The 19,008-nt window shown below is 38.5% G+C and overlaps 5 protein-coding genes across 5 annotated transcripts; 2 read left to right on the forward strand and 3 right to left on the reverse strand.

The window, feature by feature from the left end:
* Positions 510 to 4,388, forward strand: LOC18773997 (oligopeptide transporter 1). The gene is made up of 7 exons (XM_007207956.2): positions 510 to 1,100; positions 1,423 to 1,865; positions 1,965 to 2,062; positions 2,166 to 2,738; positions 2,842 to 3,109; positions 3,237 to 3,419; positions 3,538 to 4,388. Exons 1-7 carry the CDS (start codon positions 1,025 to 1,027, stop codon positions 4,156 to 4,158), a joined length of 2,262 nt encoding a protein of 753 aa, XP_007208018.2. The 5' UTR covers positions 510 to 1,024; the 3' UTR covers positions 4,159 to 4,388.
* LOC109949977 (oligopeptide transporter 1-like) lies at positions 4,689 to 8,655 on the forward strand. The gene is made up of 7 exons (XM_020567211.1): positions 4,689 to 4,980; positions 5,342 to 5,784; positions 5,996 to 6,093; positions 6,360 to 6,932; positions 7,179 to 7,446; positions 7,632 to 7,814; positions 7,919 to 8,655. The coding sequence occupies exons 1-7, from the start codon at positions 4,920 to 4,922 to the stop codon at positions 8,537 to 8,539; spliced, it is 2,247 nt and encodes a 748-aa protein (XP_020422800.1). The 5' UTR covers positions 4,689 to 4,919; the 3' UTR covers positions 8,540 to 8,655.
* On the reverse strand, positions 8,757 to 10,912 carry LOC18772865 (pentatricopeptide repeat-containing protein At5g48910). Its single transcript, XM_007207021.2, has one exon. It carries the CDS (start codon positions 10,717 to 10,719, stop codon positions 8,833 to 8,835), a length of 1,887 nt encoding a protein of 628 aa, XP_007207083.2. The 5' UTR covers positions 10,720 to 10,912; the 3' UTR covers positions 8,757 to 8,832.
* Positions 11,313 to 13,523, reverse strand: LOC18772315 (ER membrane protein complex subunit 8/9 homolog). Its single transcript, XM_007205865.2, has 5 exons — positions 13,176 to 13,523; positions 12,878 to 13,024; positions 12,722 to 12,781; positions 11,761 to 11,924; positions 11,313 to 11,671 (listed from the first exon to the last, which is right to left on the reverse strand). Exons 1-5 carry the CDS (start codon positions 13,380 to 13,382, stop codon positions 11,641 to 11,643), a joined length of 609 nt encoding a protein of 202 aa, XP_007205927.1. The 5' UTR covers positions 13,383 to 13,523; the 3' UTR covers positions 11,313 to 11,640.
* LOC18772024 (heterogeneous nuclear ribonucleoprotein 1) lies at positions 15,186 to 18,007 on the reverse strand. Its single transcript, XM_020565977.1, has 6 exons — positions 17,854 to 18,007; positions 17,529 to 17,569; positions 17,022 to 17,185; positions 16,712 to 16,811; positions 16,388 to 16,557; positions 15,186 to 16,115 (listed from the first exon to the last, which is right to left on the reverse strand). Exons 1-6 carry the CDS (start codon positions 17,907 to 17,909, stop codon positions 15,594 to 15,596), a joined length of 1,053 nt encoding a protein of 350 aa, XP_020421566.1. The 5' UTR covers positions 17,910 to 18,007; the 3' UTR covers positions 15,186 to 15,593.

The following is a 19,008-nucleotide window of genomic DNA, read 5'->3' on the forward strand; positions in this document are numbered from 1 at the left end:
ATGCACCGTGCAGCAGATTGAGGTTTTTAGTTTTATAGTTCTATAATATTTTTTTTAATAAAAACGATAATCTATTTTAATTTAATCTAATCTAAAAACAAAAAGAGATATTCAAATCCGAGTGCAGGGAGTGGGAAACACATTAAATATAAGCTATTGAATGTGAAGTAAAATGCCCTTCTAGAATGGATTGGATTGGATTATCACTCCACTTTAATTCTCATATCTCGTGGACAAGAATCGTCCACGTTTGATAGTCACAAACGCACATCTCATCCAGTGCTATATCTGCCACTAAATTAGTCCCATAATTTCATTTTGGCAACTACCGCTGATATTAATTCGCATAGCTGTCATCCCCCAAAAATTGGAGGTCCAGATCACTCATTGTCAACACACAAGTCAAGTCTCCACTGTTTCGTATTTTTCATAAATTATTTTCTAGTAAAAGAAAAGAAGACCCAGAAGAATCCCAACTATCAATTTATTTTCTTCACTTGCCTTTTTCTTTGGGAAATAAATTAGAAGTAGCTTGGGTTCATTTTTCCTTTATGTGGGGGCCAAGAAGGAGTCTAGATTCATTTTCCTTTCATTTTGTGCACATGAAGATTTTCTTTTATACAAGAACATGCAGTAGAATCGTTCCAAAATTCACAGATGCACAAGTTCATTTCGGAAGTCAAATTGCTCATGCTATAAATGCATGATAAGATTACAACCCACAGGATACAGCAAAAAAGGCTGTGTCTTTGACCCTTTTGTGCATCATCACACCAGAGCTGAGGCCCAAAAACTGGTTTCTTGAAAAAGAAACTACCAGCATTGCTTTATTTCTAAAAGCACCCAGCCTGGATCTCATTCCAAGCTTGTGCACCTCTAAACTTAAGTAAACATCAAACCAAGTAGCTTGTGTATAAAAGTAGTGATGTGTGCTTGCAGTCACTGAGCGGTCGGCTGGCCTTATTTCTACCAGGAGAGAGAGAAAGAGAGTAGAGGAGAGAGAAAGTGAGAGTGAAAGAGAGAGATGGCAGCTTATGTTGAGGATGGAGTTCCTGAAGAAAAGTTGCCTGGGAAGCTTCAGTCAGATGTTGATGTAATTGGTAAGTCCCTCTAAGCTAGTCCTACTCCTTGTATCTCTCTCTGGAATTCCTCTGTTTTACTCTCAGCATGTTTATGCAGAATTGGTTATCTCAAGATTGGATTGGATCCCATTTCAGTTGTGAAATTTTCCTGGTGTTTCTTGTATATGTGATGAAATGTGTTTGAATGTTCTTGAATGACATCAAGAATGGGTTGACAGTGCCATGATAATTGATTTGAATGAGATATTGCTACTTCGCTTAAAAAGTTTCTTCTTTTGAAGAGTTGCAATTTGTTGTTAGAAATTCACTCTGCAATGTTGCCAATTTGCTCATGCTGCAGATGATGAAGTGAATGACAACCCAATTGAGCAAGTTAGGCTAACTGTTTCAACCACCGATGACCCTTCACAGAAAACCTTGACATTTCGTACATGGGTTCTTGGGATAATTTCATGCTCCATTCTTGCTTTTGTGAACCAATTTTTCGGGTACCGCCAGAATCAGCTGTATGTTTCTTCGGTCTCGGCGCAAATTCTTGTCCTCCCTCTTGGAAAGTTGATGGCTGCTACCCTTCCAGAGAAGCCAATCCGATTCCCATTCACAAAGTGGTCGTTTTCATTGAATCCGGGGCCTTTCAACTTGAAAGAACATGTGTTGATCACCATTTTCGCCAACTCGGGATCAAACAGCGTTTATGCTGTTAACATTATCACAATTGTTTTGGCTTTCTACCACAGGAAAATGCATCCTGCTGCAGCCTTCTTGTTAGCTCAAACCACTCAGGTGAATTTATGGCAAAGTGTTTCTTTGGTGTGTTTTCTTGCTTTCTTGGTAATTGTTTGTGTTATGGAAATTCATGTTTTTTTGCATGAAATTTTGCAGATGCTTGGGTATGGATGGGCTGGCATTTTCAGAAAATATCTTGTTGACTCTCCTTACATGTGGTGGCCTTCAAATCTGGTTCAGGTCTCTCTTTTCAGGTATTTTATTTCCACCCTCTTTCCTATCTGTCATATTGAATGAATTTAGCAGCCACTTCAAATTGAAAATCATTTCTTCAATTTTTTTTTTTTTTAATGGCAGGGCATTGCACGAAAAGGAAAAGAGACCGAAGGGAGGCCGCACTAGGCTGCAGTTCTTCTTCATGGTTTTCATATGCAGCTTTTCTTACTACATTGTTCCAAGTTTTCTTTTCCCCTCCATTTCTGCTTTCTCCTTTGTCTGCTGGATATGGAAGGACTCCATCACTGCCCAACAGATTGGTTCCGGCATGCATGGCCTTGGCATAGGCTCCTTCGGCATTGATTGGTCCACTGTTGCTGGCTTCTTAGGCAGTCCATTAGCCACACCCGGATTTGCTACCATTAACATCTTAATTGGTTTTGTCTTGATTGTTTACGTTGTCACCCCCATTGCTTATTGGAACAACGCCTATGATGCTAGGAAGTTTCCAATATTTTCGTCACACACTTTCGACTCCACTGGCCAGATCTATAACATTTCCTCGGTTCTGGATCAGAAAAATTTCGATATTGATATGGTTAGATACACCGGTTACAGCAAGCTCTATCTCAGTACCTTCTTTGCCTTCAGTTATGGATTGAGCTTTGCCACTTTGACGGCTACTATTTCCCATGTGGGTCTCTTCCATGGAAGGTAAGCCTTTTCGACACAGTTTTAACTGTAAACTGGGCAATATTTCTTTAGAGCTAATAAATTCTTCGTTGTCTTTCTTGCTTCTTGTGACATACATGAACAGAACAATCTGGCAGATGTGGAAAAAGACAACTAGTGCAGTGAGAGATCAGATTGGAGATATCCACACCCGGCTGATGAAGAAGAACTATGAAGCAGTGCCCCAATGGTGGTTTCACATCATCCTTGTTTTAATGGTTGCTCTTGCTATCTTTTGCTGTGAAGGTTTTGGCCAACAGCTCCAACTTCCATGGTGGGGAGTTTTAATGGCTTGTGGAATTGCACTATTTTTCACCTTACCCATCGGCATCATTCAAGCCACAACAAACCAGGTATATATGGTCAAGAAAACATTAAATCTGAACAATATGATGAGTGCTCTGCATAATTTGTTACACATTTCCTTCAAAGCGGTCACATGAAGTTGCAATTTCTCATTTAATTATACAAACTCTGCAGCAACCAGGGCTTAACGTGATCACAGAGTTAGTTATCGGATACATTTACCCAGGAAAGCCTCTTGCTAATGTGGCTTTCAAGACCTATGGATATATCAGCATGTCACAAGCACTTATGTTTCTTCAGGACTTCAAATTAGGACACTACATGAAGATCCCTCCTAAGTCCATGTTTGTTGTGCAGGTAATGAATTACATAACCTCATATCAATTTCTGTTCATATTTCTGATAAAATTATCCACTCATTTCTATTCCCCCTCCTTTTTTTTTTTTTTTTTTTTTTTTTGGCAATGATCTTCAGTTAGTTGGAACAATAGTTGCTTCAAGTGTCTACTTTGGCACATCTTGGTGGCTTCTCACAACCATTGAGCACATCTGTGATCCATCAAAGCTGCCAGAGGGAAGTCCATGGACATGTCCTGGTGATGATGTGTTCTACAATGCATCAATCATTTGGGGGGTCATTGGCCCCCTCAGAATGTTCACTGACAAAGGAGTCTACCCAGAGCTCAACTGGTTCTTCCTCATTGGCTTATTGGCACCTGTCCCTGTTTGGCTGCTTTCTAAACAATTTCCCAACCAAAGGTGGATCAAGCTCATAAACATGCCCATTATACTTGGAGCCACAGGTTACATGCCTCCTGCTAGGGCTGTGAACTATTTGGCATGGCTTGCAGTTGGGATTTTCTTCAACTTTTATGTGTATAGAAAGTACAAGGGGTGGTGGGCTAGGCACAACTATATCCTCTCTGCTGCTTTGGATGCTGGTGTGGCCTTCACAGCAGTTCTGCTATATTTCACCCTCCAATCCAAGGATATCACGGGTCCAAACTGGTGGGGCCTGTTAGCTGATGACCATTGCCCGCTCGCCACGTGTCCCACGGCACCGGGTATAGTTGCCAAAGGCTGTCCAGTTCTCTGAGATTAATGTAATTCACATGTGCTTGTGCAAATCATATATAGTTAGCTCAGTTCTGGCTGCTTGGTGGTATAGATATGAAGCTGTACAGTTGATTAATTAGTTTGTATTACCTTGAAGCTGCAGACTCAGATTTTAGTCAAAATGTAATAAGTTATTTGGTACTTTGCATAATGTGAAAACTAGTGTATGAAAACATGCTTTAATACTCAAATAAATAACATTATCAGATATCAAGCCACCAAACCATTCACATTCGCCATAATGTTCCATACAAAGAAAACAAATTTAGATGCAAATATATGTATGCTGACGTCACTAATGCCAATTGTACTTCATGTCAAAACTCGCCAACTAGATGCATATTAAGGATTTCCCACATCACATAAATATTTCCAAATTTAGATTTTTGTGTCTTTGACCCGCACTCCGTTGCACCGGAGTTTAGGCCCTAAAAACTGGTTTCTTGAAAGAGCATTGCTATTTGGACCACATTCTTTCCTTTTTGTTTGAAATCTCCATTAAAAATGGGACTTGAATTACAAAGATGACTCTTAATTTTGTATAAAAAGTGGTCAGTAAGATGGTCAATAAATATGTTTCGAATAAACTCCGTTCTTCTTGAGAAAATAAAAGTTTTGAGAATTGCGTGTTTGCTTTATTTGTAGAGCGCAGTCTATATCATTGCAAGCTTGTTCTTTGCAGAAGCCTAGCGTGCACATAAATGGTATTCTTTGAGAGAGAGTAAAAGGAGGCAAAGAAAGATGACGGTCTACGAAGATGGCGACGGTGAAACCAAGTCTCATTCCAAGATCCATGTCAATGGTAAGTCCCCCAAACAATTACTTAGAAAATGTTTTTATTTTCATTCTATATATCATCGTTATGATAAGATATATGGGCTAAATATCGTTGATTGTTGAAAAATATAAAAATACCATATTAAAAGCTTGACAAAAGTAAAATGGTATGAATCCACTGAAAATAACACCGAAACATCTTGTGATCAAACATCACACAGCTATGTTGGTGAAGTTAAGAATACTATCTAGTAGTCCATTGATTTGTCTCTCTGAAATCTTAAGCTATCATTTTAGCTTTCTATTTTCCAGAAATTCAACACTTTATCAATCAAATCTACAATTGATTAACTGATGTTGTCAAACACTTGTTGATGCAAAAACAGATGATGAAGTGGACGACAACCCAATTGAGCAAGTTAGGCTAACAGTTCCAATCACAGATGACCCATCAGAGCCAACCATGACATTTCGAACATGGGTGCTTGGCCTATTATCATGCACCACTCTTGCTTTTATCAACCAGTTTTTTGGGTACCGCCAAAATCAGCTCTTCGTTTCTTCAGTGTCTGCCCAAATTGTGGTCCTCCCTCTTGGCAAGTTGATGGCTGCGGTCCTTCCAACAACACAATTTTCAGTCCCCTTCACAAAATGGTCTTTCTCATTCAATCCGGGGCCTTTCAGTATGAAGGAACACGTTTTGATCACCATATTTGCAAACTCTGGATCCAACAGTGTTTATGCAGTTAACATCATCACAATTGTCAAGGCTTACTACCACAGAAGTATTCATATTATGGCAGCCTTTTTGTTAGCTCACACCACTCAGGTAAAAAATTTACATTCGGGAGAAATGCTAAGGACAATTGCCCGTGCATAAGCAAGTGGATGGTTGTCTTGTCAGTTGTTGATGCAAGTTAATTCACCATACATTAACGGTTGATAGTCATCCATTGCGCGATAGTACTGACACTACAGTTAAAAAGATTACATGCATTTACATTACCATATAAATTTTTCTGTGTATGAAATCTTTTCAGATGCTTGGATATGGATGGGCTGGATTATTCAGAAGATACCTTGTTGACTCCCCTTACATGTGGTGGCCCAGTAATTTGGTTCAAGTCTCTCTATTCAGGTACTTTAATTTAATTTGTCAAATTGAAACAATTTTAGCTAATTAGTCCGTAATACCGTACTACATTATAATTACTCAATCTGCAATTAAAGTCATGTGTTTTCGATTCTCTCTTCACCAATATTGCTTATATTAAAAAGAATAATTCATCAATATTTTCTTTTCTTCATGTTTATTCCTCTTTCTTGTCTTGTATATAATTGTGAACCACCAAATTAATTAATTAATTAATTAGTTAGTTAATTTATAATGTGCATTAATGGCAGGGCATTGCATGAAAAGGAAAAGAGACCCAGAGGAGGCCGTACAAAGATGCAGTTCTTCTTCATTATTTTCACAAGCAGCTTTGCTTACTACATTATCCCAAGTTTCTTCTTCCCCTCCATAACAGCTCTCTCCTTAGTTTGCTGGGTATGGAAGGACTCAATCACAGCCCAGCAGATTGGTTCAGGGCTGAAGGGCCTTGGAATTGGCTCTTTTGCCATTGATTGGTCCACCGTTGCTTCCTTCTTGGGCAGCCCCTTAGCCTATCCTGATGTCGCAGTCATTAACATGTTGATTGGTTATATTGTGATCTTTTACATTGTTACCCCGATTGCCTATTGGACCAATACATATGATGCTAAGAGGTTCCCACTATTTTCCTCTCACACTTTTGACTATGATGGCCAAACCTACAACGTCAGTCGAGTTTTGGATGAGAAAACTTTCAATATGAATTTGAAGGAGTATAACAGCTATAGTAAACTCTACCTCAGTGTCTACTTTGCCTACAACTATGGATGGGGCTTTGCCACTCTCACAGCTACTATTTCACACGTTGCATTCTTTTATGGAAAGTAAGTTTTTCTGGTACTGGCCTACTTCATTCACTCCCGAATCCTGAATCTCGAGTCCCAAGTCCTATGTTAAACGTATGTGCATTAGTATCAAGCGACCGAAATCAAAACCTAATCCAACACCGGACCTAAAATATAATAGAATCTAATTTCCTAAACTCTGCCATGTTTCTTTTACATCTAAGCTAATTAATAAATATTTCATTGTTTTCTTCCTCTTTGTGTGACATCATGCATCATGAACAGAGAAATATGGCAACTGTGGAAGAAGACGACTAGTGGAATGAAGAATCAGCTTGGAGACATCCACACGAGAATAATGAAGAGGAACTATGAATCAGTCCCTGAATGGTGGTTCCAAACCATCCTTGTTTTAATGGTTGCTCTTGCCATCTTTACTTGTGAAGGTTTCGGCAAACAGCTCCAACTTCCATGGTGGGGAGTTTTACTAGCTTGTGCCATTGCACTATCTTTCACCTTACCCATCGGGGTTATTGCGGCCACAACAAACATGGTATGATTTTGGTCATTTCATTTGTATACAATCGTATCGTACCTACTCTTTTGTTAGATTGAAAACATATACGTACATACATGAATACGCTTATGAATATCTACTATATGTTCAGTATTCAGCATAATTCTGTTTTAAAGACTCGTAGTAATTTTTCATTTTTCATTTCAATATTTATTGTGCAGCAACCAGGCCTCAACATAATTACAGAGCTAATTATCGGGTATATGTACCCAGGGAAGCCTCTTGCTAATGTGGCTTTCAAGACCTATGGATATATCAGCATGTCACAAGCACTCATGTTTCTTGGTGACTTTAAATTAGGTCACTATATGAAGATCCCTCCCAAGGACATGTTTTTGGTGCAGGTAATTATCAAGAAAACTCCATTTGTCACCATTTGTTTCAGTTGTTTTTCTTATGTCCGATATAATGGAACATACACATGCAATTTCCCCTTTTGTATGTTCAGTTAGCTGGAACACTGGCAGCTACAAGTGCCTACTTTGCCACATCTTGGTGGCTTCTGACAACTGTTGAGAACATCTGCAATCCGGCAAAGTTGCCAGAGGGGAGTCCATGGACATGTCCTGGTGATGATGTGTTCTACAATGCTTCAATCATATGGGGAGTCATAGGGCCACTCAGAATGTTCACTAGCAAAGGAATCTACCCAGAGTTGAACTGGTTCTTCCTCATCGGCTTTTTGGCACCCATTCCCGGTTGGCTGCTCCATAAAAAATTCCCCAACAAAAAGTGGATTAGGCACATAAATATGCCTGTAATCCTTGGAGCAACAAGTGTAATGCCACCAGCTAAAGCCGTAAACTATTCGTCATGGTTTGCAGTTGGAATTTTCTTCAACTTATTTGTTTACAGAAGGTACAAGGAGTGGTGGGCTAGGCATAACTATATCCTATCAGCTGCTTTGGATGCTGGAGTGGCCTTTACTGCTGTTATCCTATATTTCGCCCTCCAATCCAAGAATATTATGGGACCAAAGTGGTGGGGTCTGGACCAAGATGATCATTGTCCATTGGCTAAGTGCCCCACAGCACCAGGGGTAGTGGCCAAAGGGTGTCCAGTTTTTTGAGATTCGTCAAAATCCTCTTTGAATGTATGCCCATTTAATTTTGCATATCTTAGCTGAGTTTTCTAGTTTCGATGATGATGAAGAAGATGTAGCAGCATAGTTATTTAGTTTGAATAAATTAAAAGGCAGATTTTAGTCTTGTGCAATTAAATAGTTTGTTTATTTTTCATAATTTGGAACCAGAGAAGCAAGCATGCTTTGAAACTGAAATATGATATAATCTAAAATTCAATGTCTTTGAAAATGATGTTAGTTGAACTATATAATGTTCTTCACTAGGAGTCTAGATCCTCCTACCAGTAATCCCTGCAGGAACAAGAACCATCTTTGAAACAATGGAAGCGGTTCCGGTCACGCACGACTATCTCTCTATTAACAATTGCTGATATAAGTTTGAAAGCAGCATGGCAGTCCTCACAAACACGAAGATTCTTCATAATGCGAATTGGTGTTCCTGGTCCCGTGTTCATCAACCCAAAAACCAGCGCTAATTTCTCGCTATGGCGATAGAGAAATTTTTCCTTCTGATCCTCTTCCATGTCTAGCAGAACAACTGAAGTGTTAGGCACATAACCCTTCAGCTTCATTTTTACAACTAGTTTCTCCCACATTTGGAAGATCTCCTGAGCTTGAGGATGGACTTCATCCCCAGCAACAAACTCATGAATCACCCCATCTACTGTGATTGAACTCCACCCAGGTGTCTTCTTCACCCCTCGATCCCTCATTAGCTTTCTCACTCGCGCTGTGTCTTCCCACCTTTGTGCTTCTGCATAAATGTTTGACAAAACCACATAGTATCCATCATTAAGTGGATCTAATTCAGAAAGGTGCTTTGTTGCTTCTTCAGCCAGTTCAATGTTTCTGTGAACTTTGCATCCACCAAGCAGTGCTCCCCATACAATGCTATTCGGCTTGATAGGCATGTTAGTAATAAACTCATAAGCCTCTTGAAGGAGCCCTGCCCTACTCAAAAGATCAACCATACAACCATAATGCTCAATTCGAGGAACTATGCCATAATCATTAGTCATGCTGGTGAAGAATTCACGACCTTGAGCCACAAACCCAATGTGGCTACAAGCATGCAAGAGTCCAACAAAGGTTACATCATTCGGATCCATGCCTGTCTGAATCATCCTAGAGAAAAGTCTCAAAGCTTCCTCAGCTTGTCCATGCATGGCAAGCCCTGCAATCATAGCTGACCATGACACAACCGTTCGTTCTTTCATCCCATCAAAAACTGTAGAGGCATCCTCCAAGCATCCACATTTGACATACATCTCAATCAAAGTGTTGGAAATACGAGCATTTCTGCTAAACCCGCTTTGGTTTGAGTACTCATGAATTCTCCTACCCAAACCCAAGTCACCCAAATCAGCACAAGCCGCAAGAACAGCCACTACAGTCACCTCATTTGGCCTCACACCAGCCTCTTCCATCTCCAAAAATAGACTAATAGCCTCCTTAGGTTTCCCGCATTGGACAAACCCTGAAATCATCAAAGTCCATGACCTCACACTTCTTTTGGGCATCCGTGAAAACAAATCATAGGCTTCCTTAATATCACCCCTCTTTACCAACTGGGTCATCATTATATTCCATGTCACGACATCTCGATGCGACATTTTATCAAACAACAACCGAGCGTCCCGCACTTCACCACACAAAGCATACAAATTCAAGATCATATTCATCAAAAACAAATTCGACTGAAACCCAAGTTTCTCCACATAACCATGCAAAACTCTACCATTGGAAACATCCAACAAACGCGTACACGCCTTTAGAACAAAAGACAGAGTGAAACTATCAGGCAAAACATGAAAACTCTGCAACTGATAAAAAAGCATAACTGCATCAATGGGATCTTTGCCTTCGGCGAAGGCCTTCAAGCACGAATTCCACGCCAAAATCTCAGGGTTTTCGAGGTGTTTGAAGATTTTCTGAGCGTAAGAGAAACTGGGATTGAGAGAGCAGACGAAGGCGATTCGAGTGAGAGGGAGGGAAGTGAGAGGAGTGTTGGTTTTGATGAGGTGGGCATGGAGTTGTTTGAGCTCTAATGGGGAGCTGAAGTTGTGGAGAAGATGGGTTGTGAGGTTTTGTGAATTGGGTCTGTGAGTGTGAGAGTCTGTGTGGTTCAGAGGAGGAAGATGGAGGGAAGTGACAGTTGAAAGCATTTCAACTGTTGAAGGTCGTTGAACTCAACGGTTAAGTTCTTTTCACTTTTAAAGCTTCGACCTTTGTGTATGTTTGTGTGGGAGCATATATATTTCGGCGAATAATGAGCGCCGCATGTGGAAAAGAGAAATTTCTTAGGTGAATTACTCTAATTATATTCTATTGAATATCTCCCTTAAATCAAGGATCCGATTTCCAACAAATCTCTTTGATCAATTCCTATCATCTTTTTGAGAAAAAAAAAATAATCCTAATTAAATAAAGAAAATTCTCCAAGCAACACACCTTCATGCATGGAGTTTGAACACAAGACAACCTCTGGATGAAAAACGGAAACATGAAAAATTATGTATTTAAAAACATAAGATATCATTTGCTTAGATTATGTATATAAAAAAATTATTGGTTTTCTACCTTCCTAACAAAATCCCTTTCACATTACGGTTTTCATGTAGATTTATTTGGCCATAAAACCCAGGTATAATCGCGTTCAGATTGTTGAACGACAAGCAACTTAACATTGTGCCAACAACACAGCATGGCATTGGCATCAAATACCACGCCTTTCACTAGCTGTTCAGTCAATCACAAATTTGATACAAAGAAAATATAACATTAGGCTCAAAAATAACATTTTGTTCCGATTCTACAAACATAAACTCCATTTCAAGTGATCAAGAAAAGAACATACTGAAACTCTTTAGTATCAAACATTAAAGTATACGAGAAGATAACTGAAATCCGGTTGTTTACATCTCGAAAGTTTCTTACAAACAATAAACCAAGATTACGGTCAATCTGTCTGATTTCTCTGATAAGTCATCCCTTGTCATCTGAAACCCAGCATGAGAAACTGAGTTGAGCATGAAGCCATTTGTAATATTTGAAGAGTAGCACATATGCTGACAGCTATGCAAAGTTTACTTGAACAGTTCTGGGTTCAGCCAATCCCTGTACATTACATTTCCAGTCAACTACAATTTACTTATCAATATGAAAATTTGGTTAAAAATAAAAGTATAATGATGTATCGCACTCACTTGCTAATGTCATCAAGGTGATCATCAAAATCTACAACATCCTGCCATTTTTCAGTGGAGACATAATCCAGTAGAACAACATTTGCTGATGGCTCCTTGATGGTTAACTGATTTCCATCAGAGCCGATTAACTTCCAAATCCTAGATGCATCCTTCGTGTAAAGCTGAATGTTTTTTTAAACGTTGAGATAGATTAGGAAGGAGAATTTCCAGGACAAATTACACTGAAACAAACAACCACATAATACGAGATTACACCATGGGAGAAAGACTACCTATCCAAGCCCATTTGAACTTTAAAAATTAGCTGAAAAAATAATGATTTCAAACTTGATGTTTTTGTTTGCCGAATAACATTAATGAGGTATTAACCAATTCCTTCAACAACTCTATTGAAATCCTTTCCGAACATTGTAAGGATACTGTAAGATGTTGAAAAGCAGCTCTTCAAGATACACTGAACTGAAATTCTATTCAAAATTCTGACAGCTTTTAGGGAAAGGAAAAACCATGGAAAACATGAGTTTCCCACAAATAATGTAGAGCATAGATTAGCAATTAGAAAACTTTGATGTTTGTGCATATCCGCAGAAAGTAGGTGGATTCTGGCATTGCCAATTTCGACAAATAGCTCATGAAGCGGAAGAAACGCATGTATTGTTAATCCACACCAATAACTCCAATCTCCCCAAAGCAGTATTGTTAATTTATAGTTACTAGACGAAGAAACACGTACCGCAAACAAATCCTCTCTCATTTTGTTAAACTAATTACCATACTACAAGCAGTTCATACACTAAAGATACTCATACACCCATCATATAATATAATTAATATAATTAGACAAAGAAAATGATCAATGCTTCTTTCATTAAGAAAAAGATCAAAGCTTCTTCATACCAAAAAAAAAAAAAAAAACATATTAACCCAAAGAAAAGAAAAAAGAGTTAAAGGTACACACCTGCATTACGGGGCTCCGGTCCTTAGTTCTTGTCAAAGCTTCAAGCTTCCTGTTGTCTAACTGAAATGGATGAAAATACATAGAATAAAATTCCATATCAAACAAGCAGCAAACAAACTACAAAAACAAAGGTTCATGGACGAACGAATCACACACCAAAAGAATTGCCGCTTGAGGAAGGTAGCGATAGATGTGATCTCCGATGTTCTTGGCAATGCCGCCGAGCTCGTGATCGTCAAACCTTTCGTTGGCATGAAAATAGCCCACAATGCTCACTCCTTTAGCAGCATAGTGCTCCTCTATCTGACCCAATTCAATCACAACAACAAAAATTAAATCTCTTTTCACGAAATTCGAACTCAGTTTGTTTCGTGGGAAAATTCAATTTAAGATTTTGAAACCCTAGAGGGAGAAGTGTGATAAGAGAGAAAGGAGGAGGGTATGTGGGAATCACCAGGATGAGGGAGATCTCGAGCTGGGGAAGGAGGCCGATTTGGGAGTGGAAGAGAGGGACGGAGTCCGTTATCTCGACGGCGTCGTTTTGGGAGGAGACGCGGCCGAGGAGGACGGCGTTGACGGCGGAGCTCTTGTGCTTGAGAGCGTGCAGCACCAGCTTTATGTAGGCATTCTGTGCGATCTCGTATCGTAACTCGCCACCCATCACTCACTGAGTTGGACTTCAGTTGCTGAATCGCCGGCTCAACAGAAAGTGAGAGAGAGACTGAGAAAGCTGAGAGTCCAATTTTCAGTGTTTTTTTTTTTTTTTTTAAGTTTGGGGATCCAGACGATGTTCCACGAATATTATTATGTAATGCTTCTAATATATCTCCATCTCACGCGGTGTCTTCCTTTTTTCTCCTTTTTTTTTTTTTTTTTGTCGTTTCATTTTTGCCTAGATGTCATTAATTTTTGTTCTAGGGATGTTTTCTGTATCATATTAATTATATGGTCATAAAACAAAATATCAAGATCAATAACTAATGCATCAACCAGTTAATTATTGGTATTTCTCTTCTAAACGGTTTAAGTGACCTCAAATTCAAATTCCCGCAAATAATAAATAAATAAAAAGTAATGAAAATATTGTGTTATTTTATGATCACGTGATATGTACCATAAGAAGAGAGGTGTATGCATTCAGAATAAGCAAGTCACTCTCACCACCACGAAAAAAAAATTCATATACTAATTATTTGAGTTACAAACCTCTACACTTTTTAAAGAAAGTTTCACTCAGATTCCTTTATTCAATTTCCTCTCCCAAACAATTGTACATTACCCTTTCACGGCATATTAGTGAATCGCAAATGGTTGCTATGCTTTGTTATTAAAAATTTAAAATCACAAATCACATGCAACGAGAAACGACTCGAGCAATTCGCATTGCCCAAATTTGCTCAAAAGTTCTCTAAATTGCTTGTTTGAGAAAAGAGACAGAGGCTATCAACATGCTTGGAGACGTAGCTTAAAGCATCAACGTTTATATTGGTAGACGGAAATTATTCAACGACGAGAAAGACGGCCCAATTCACACAAATTCAGCCGCATTTAATCCTTTTTTTTTTTGTCTTTTTTGAATCTCGTCCTCAAGTTGTGCGACACTTTTCACGTACAAACTTGAGCATGCTAAGCATTCATCACAACAATTTTTGCCGCATTTGGGCCAAAAAGAAGGGGGGGAAAGGATATAACAAGGGACATTGCTGCAAAATCACCAAAATGCGTGCCAGAATCATTTGGGAGGAGGGAGCCTTCGCTTCTCCGATGTTGAAAACTTTTAGAAAAAAACAGGAGGTACATAAGCAATTTCTAAAATACAATCACAGCCAGTGTTTCAACTTGTACACAGAAGGCCTCAATCACCCAAAAGACACAACAACCAAAAAAAAACCTAGGAAAATAAGTCAAAGTCGTATTTGCACTTCACAAGATCGCCGTCAACAGCCAAACTGGAAAAATAGCCTTAAAGGGTACATCTTAATATAATTTATATATCGTTTATAGGTTCACCGATGAAAAAACATACGGGGATAAGAAACTGCTAAACATGATTTCAACAGAAAGCAGCACATGAAAAACAGTTACATACTGACTGACTGACAACAAAATTCAAGGAGAGATTGTTTCCACTTTGGCCATGCTATTTTGTAGAGCGTTTAATTTATCAATAAAAACCACCTGTATTCCCAGAGTCCCATCCAAATTAAACTTGGTTAAGAGCAAGCATCCGGGTAATTTATATTCTTCACAACTAATAGAAGAACCTTAACAGAAACACAAGTAAAAGTGCCAATGCCACAATGGTCATTGCTAGAGCTCTCAATTTATATCAATTCCTTGTTATCTTTTAAACTAATATTTCAAGCTAAAAAACATTTCACTATGAACTCCATCATTTCGGACTAACTAGCAAAAGAAGACATTCCAACATGCACCAACAAAAAACTATAACACGACCAACTGCTAATGTAAACATCACAGGCTAGGCTAAGCAGATAATTAAATCATTCGAACATCTATCTAGATCACTAAGTAGATTGTAATAAACACCATAATAAGATGCTATAGTCTACAACATACTAAATTGAAATGAAACTACAAGACATCCATAGCAGACACCAAGTGCTTCAATCTTCAAAGTTTTTCTAAACCATACAACAGAGAAGTAGTCTAATAAACTCTTCCGACCTTAAAAGCTTCCCTTACTGCAATCATAGGAAATCTCTAGTAGTTCCAAGAAGTGCCTAAATGAGTGCCAGAAACAAATCTAAGCAACCTGTGCCAGACTTCTATGGCAAAGCTTAAGCAACTGCATCGAAAATCCTTCATTACTATCTTGCATAGGGAATGTACTCACTAGCGCCTTCTATATCTACCTTGCATAGGGATGGTACCGACTACTGCTACTATAGCCCCCCCTTCCATACGGTCCACCTGCTCCGCCATAAGTAGCACCAGGACCAGAGTCATATCCACCACCATAGTTTGAACTCCCGTAACTTCCATAGCCTTCACCACCTCGGCCATAACCACCTAAACCACTTGCACCATAACCCCCACCAAAGCCACCACCATAGGGTCCAAAGCGACTACTATAACCAAGGGAAGATTCACCTCGATAGCCACCTAAGCTACTGCTGCCAAAACCCCCATAACCACCACCAAATTCTCCACTATCGCTACCATAACCATAACCATAACCACCACCATATCTACCACCAAGACCACCTGGTGTCCTATAAGGGCCAGGGGCAAACCCTCCATCAAAACCACCATAAGAACTGCCATATGCACCAAAGCCATCATTGAAAGAACGAGCCCTAGAATTGCTACCATATGCAGGAGCAGGTGATGGATTTGAGGCTTTCTTTGGTTCAGCTTTCTTGATCTCCACCTACAACAAAGCAACTTAGTTAACCTAGTTTATTTCGAAATGGAGCTACTGGGATCACCCTTTCCCGAGAAGATCTATACCTGTAACAACCTCCACCTAAAATTAGTTCCAAATCACTAAAGTGAATCATTAGAATAACTAATGAAAATGAAAGATAACAACCCTTTAATGCATAGATTTAACAAAACAGGAGAATGCAACAATTGATGCTCCATGTCAAAAAGGAATCTGTGTACATGCTGGTTACCCAGAGACCAACTAAACAAGCTCACCTGGGTACCCGCCATATCAATCATGTTTCCTTTAGATAACAACTCATCTACAACTTCCTCACTGTCAAAAATTACAAATCCAAAGCCTCGAGAACGATTGGTCTCATGGTCTCGTATGATCTGGTGTTCTACCACTTTCCCATACTTTGAGAAGAAACTTTTCATCTCCTCTGCACAAATTCACCAAGCCAAGTAAAAAGAAAATAACATGATACCGTAAACATGCTTCATTAAGAGTTGGAAAACATTTCAGTGTAAAACTAATAGTTTAACATCCTTCCAAATTGTAATCACATAAAATGAGAATAAGATATTAGAGCATACCCTCAATGACTGATGATGGGATTCCACCAACAAATATCTTCTTTGTCTTAAAATCCTTTGATTGCCCTTGTCCTTTCGGAATTGTTCTCTTGATCTCAACCTGCTCAAATTTCATTCAGTATATAGTAATACCGCTAAAAGAAATACTAAGTTGCCTTTGACAAAGCATGTAGTTTTTGACATCACTATCAATTGGATAAACATCTTATATAAAATATAAAGCCCCAAAACCAGTAATAGCATCATCTATATTAAGCAAGTTCGTTCATAATAAACCACAGAAAGACACAGTCATAAAGAGCTGCTTTACCTGCTTGCCATTGATAACATGAGTTTCCTCAATAACTGTGTCAACAACTGATGGATCGGCATAGGTAATAAAACCGAAACCCCTTGGCGTACCCGTGAAGCGATCTTTCATTATCACTGAGTCCACTATCTCTCCATATTTCCCAAAGTGCTTGGCAAATGTAGCTATTTATTTGATTTGCACAGGCAATTAAAACAAAATAGAACGCAATACATCAGTAACAAAACCATACCCACCAACCAAAATCCCATATCTCAGAAGATACCGCAGATAATAATTTCAATCCCATCTAAAGTCTAATAGAAAGACAACAAGTAGCCATAAGTAGTCCATATAACTCACTAGTTTTCATGCTACACATTTTCACCATATGACTAGAATTTAAATTTCTTTCTTTTCCAAAAAAAAAAAAAAAAAAAAAAAAAACCTAGCTAAATAACTTTTCTGAATGCAATGGAAATGAAAAAAAAAATGTAGAATTTTCTACTTCAGAAAAAGAGCACTCACCATATGTAGTGTCTTTCGCCAATCCACCAATGAAGATCTTTCTGCACATTTCAAATCAAATATCACAACCAATCAGAAGAAAGAAAAAAAAGTGAGGAAACGCAGAGAGGGTCTTACAAAGGATGCATCCATGCTTGAATAACGAGAAAATGAAGGAAACAAAAGGAAACCAAGCTAGAAAAGATAAAGATACAAAATTTTAACTTCTATTTTCTCAGATACATCCAATTTTCTCGAGAACCAAAAAGAAAACAGCTAATTTTGGTGTGTTAGAAGAGAGGGAGAGAGAGAGAGAGAGAGAGAGAGAGAGAGAGAGGAAACAAACCCAGGGCTGGCGCCATCGCCTGTGTGAGGATGACCGGCATTCGACTTCGAACCCATTGCGTTTAATATCGGATTTTCTCGGAAAAATTTGAGAAACGGAAAGTAATCAGCTTGGGAGATGCGAGCGAGCGAGCAGAATACAGATTAGGGTTTTGAAGTTTTGAGTGGAGAATATTATTACATCATATCTACAAATATTGTATACATCGGAAATTTCAAATATGCCCCTAAGGAAAAGGAAATATACTACGTACACCCCACCACCACGCGGGCGGATATAGCTTTCCGTTTCTGTCCATCGCCTTTTCTGTTCATGGTGAAAATACCAAATATATGGTCACACACCGCTCTAGACTATATTGTATACAATTAGGGTTTGGGACTCGGTTTCTAGGAAGCACTCATGGTTACGCGTTTTTTATTAGAAGTTGCACAATAAAAGCGATACTAAAAATGCTTCTTAAAAAGTCACTTCATGATTCAAAATTATCTTTAAGTACGTCTTTTTGTCAAACACTGTCATGAGCACTTTCAATGATTCTAGAAGCAGTTTTGAATGATTATCATAGGTCATTAAAACATTTTCCTTTTTTAGCTTTGTTCCTAGAACATTAAAGACTTTTTTAAAAAAATTCTTCAATATTTCAACTTATCATGGAAGTCTGTTTTGTTGTAATGATAATGAATCTTTGCATGTACTTTGTTTTTTTGTAGTAATTAGACAAAAGTTTATGTCATTATGCATTCAAATTGTCTTTAATACTGAGAGGAAAGAGGTGTGGTCTTGGTATATTGAGTAATCAAGGCTTAATTGCTTTAATTGTCATGTATTGAATAAACAAAGTCGCATTTTATGAAAACAGGTGATCTTGTGAGATTTGATCCAAAAAAATATTGTATGAAACTGTCTAAACATATGCTCAAGAGTTGTACGTTACTTGTGTGTTAAGTTTTGCTTGGAAAACCTTTCCTTTACTGAATTTGGCAATTACTCATTATCTCTATATTTAATATGTTAAAGCAAGTAATTTCTTTATAGCCAAAACAAACAAAGATTAATGTCTCCCTCTAATCAAGAGTTGTACCTTGTGTCTTAAGTCAATCTATTTGTGTATCTACCAATTTGGTAGGTTATTAATCTAGGGTGAATTAGTCA

Source organism: Prunus persica, chromosome G6 (assembly GCF_000346465.2).
Source record: "Prunus persica cultivar Lovell chromosome G6, Prunus_persica_NCBIv2, whole genome shotgun sequence".
Classification (NCBI taxonomy): domain Eukaryota; kingdom Viridiplantae; phylum Streptophyta; class Magnoliopsida; order Rosales; family Rosaceae; genus Prunus; species Prunus persica.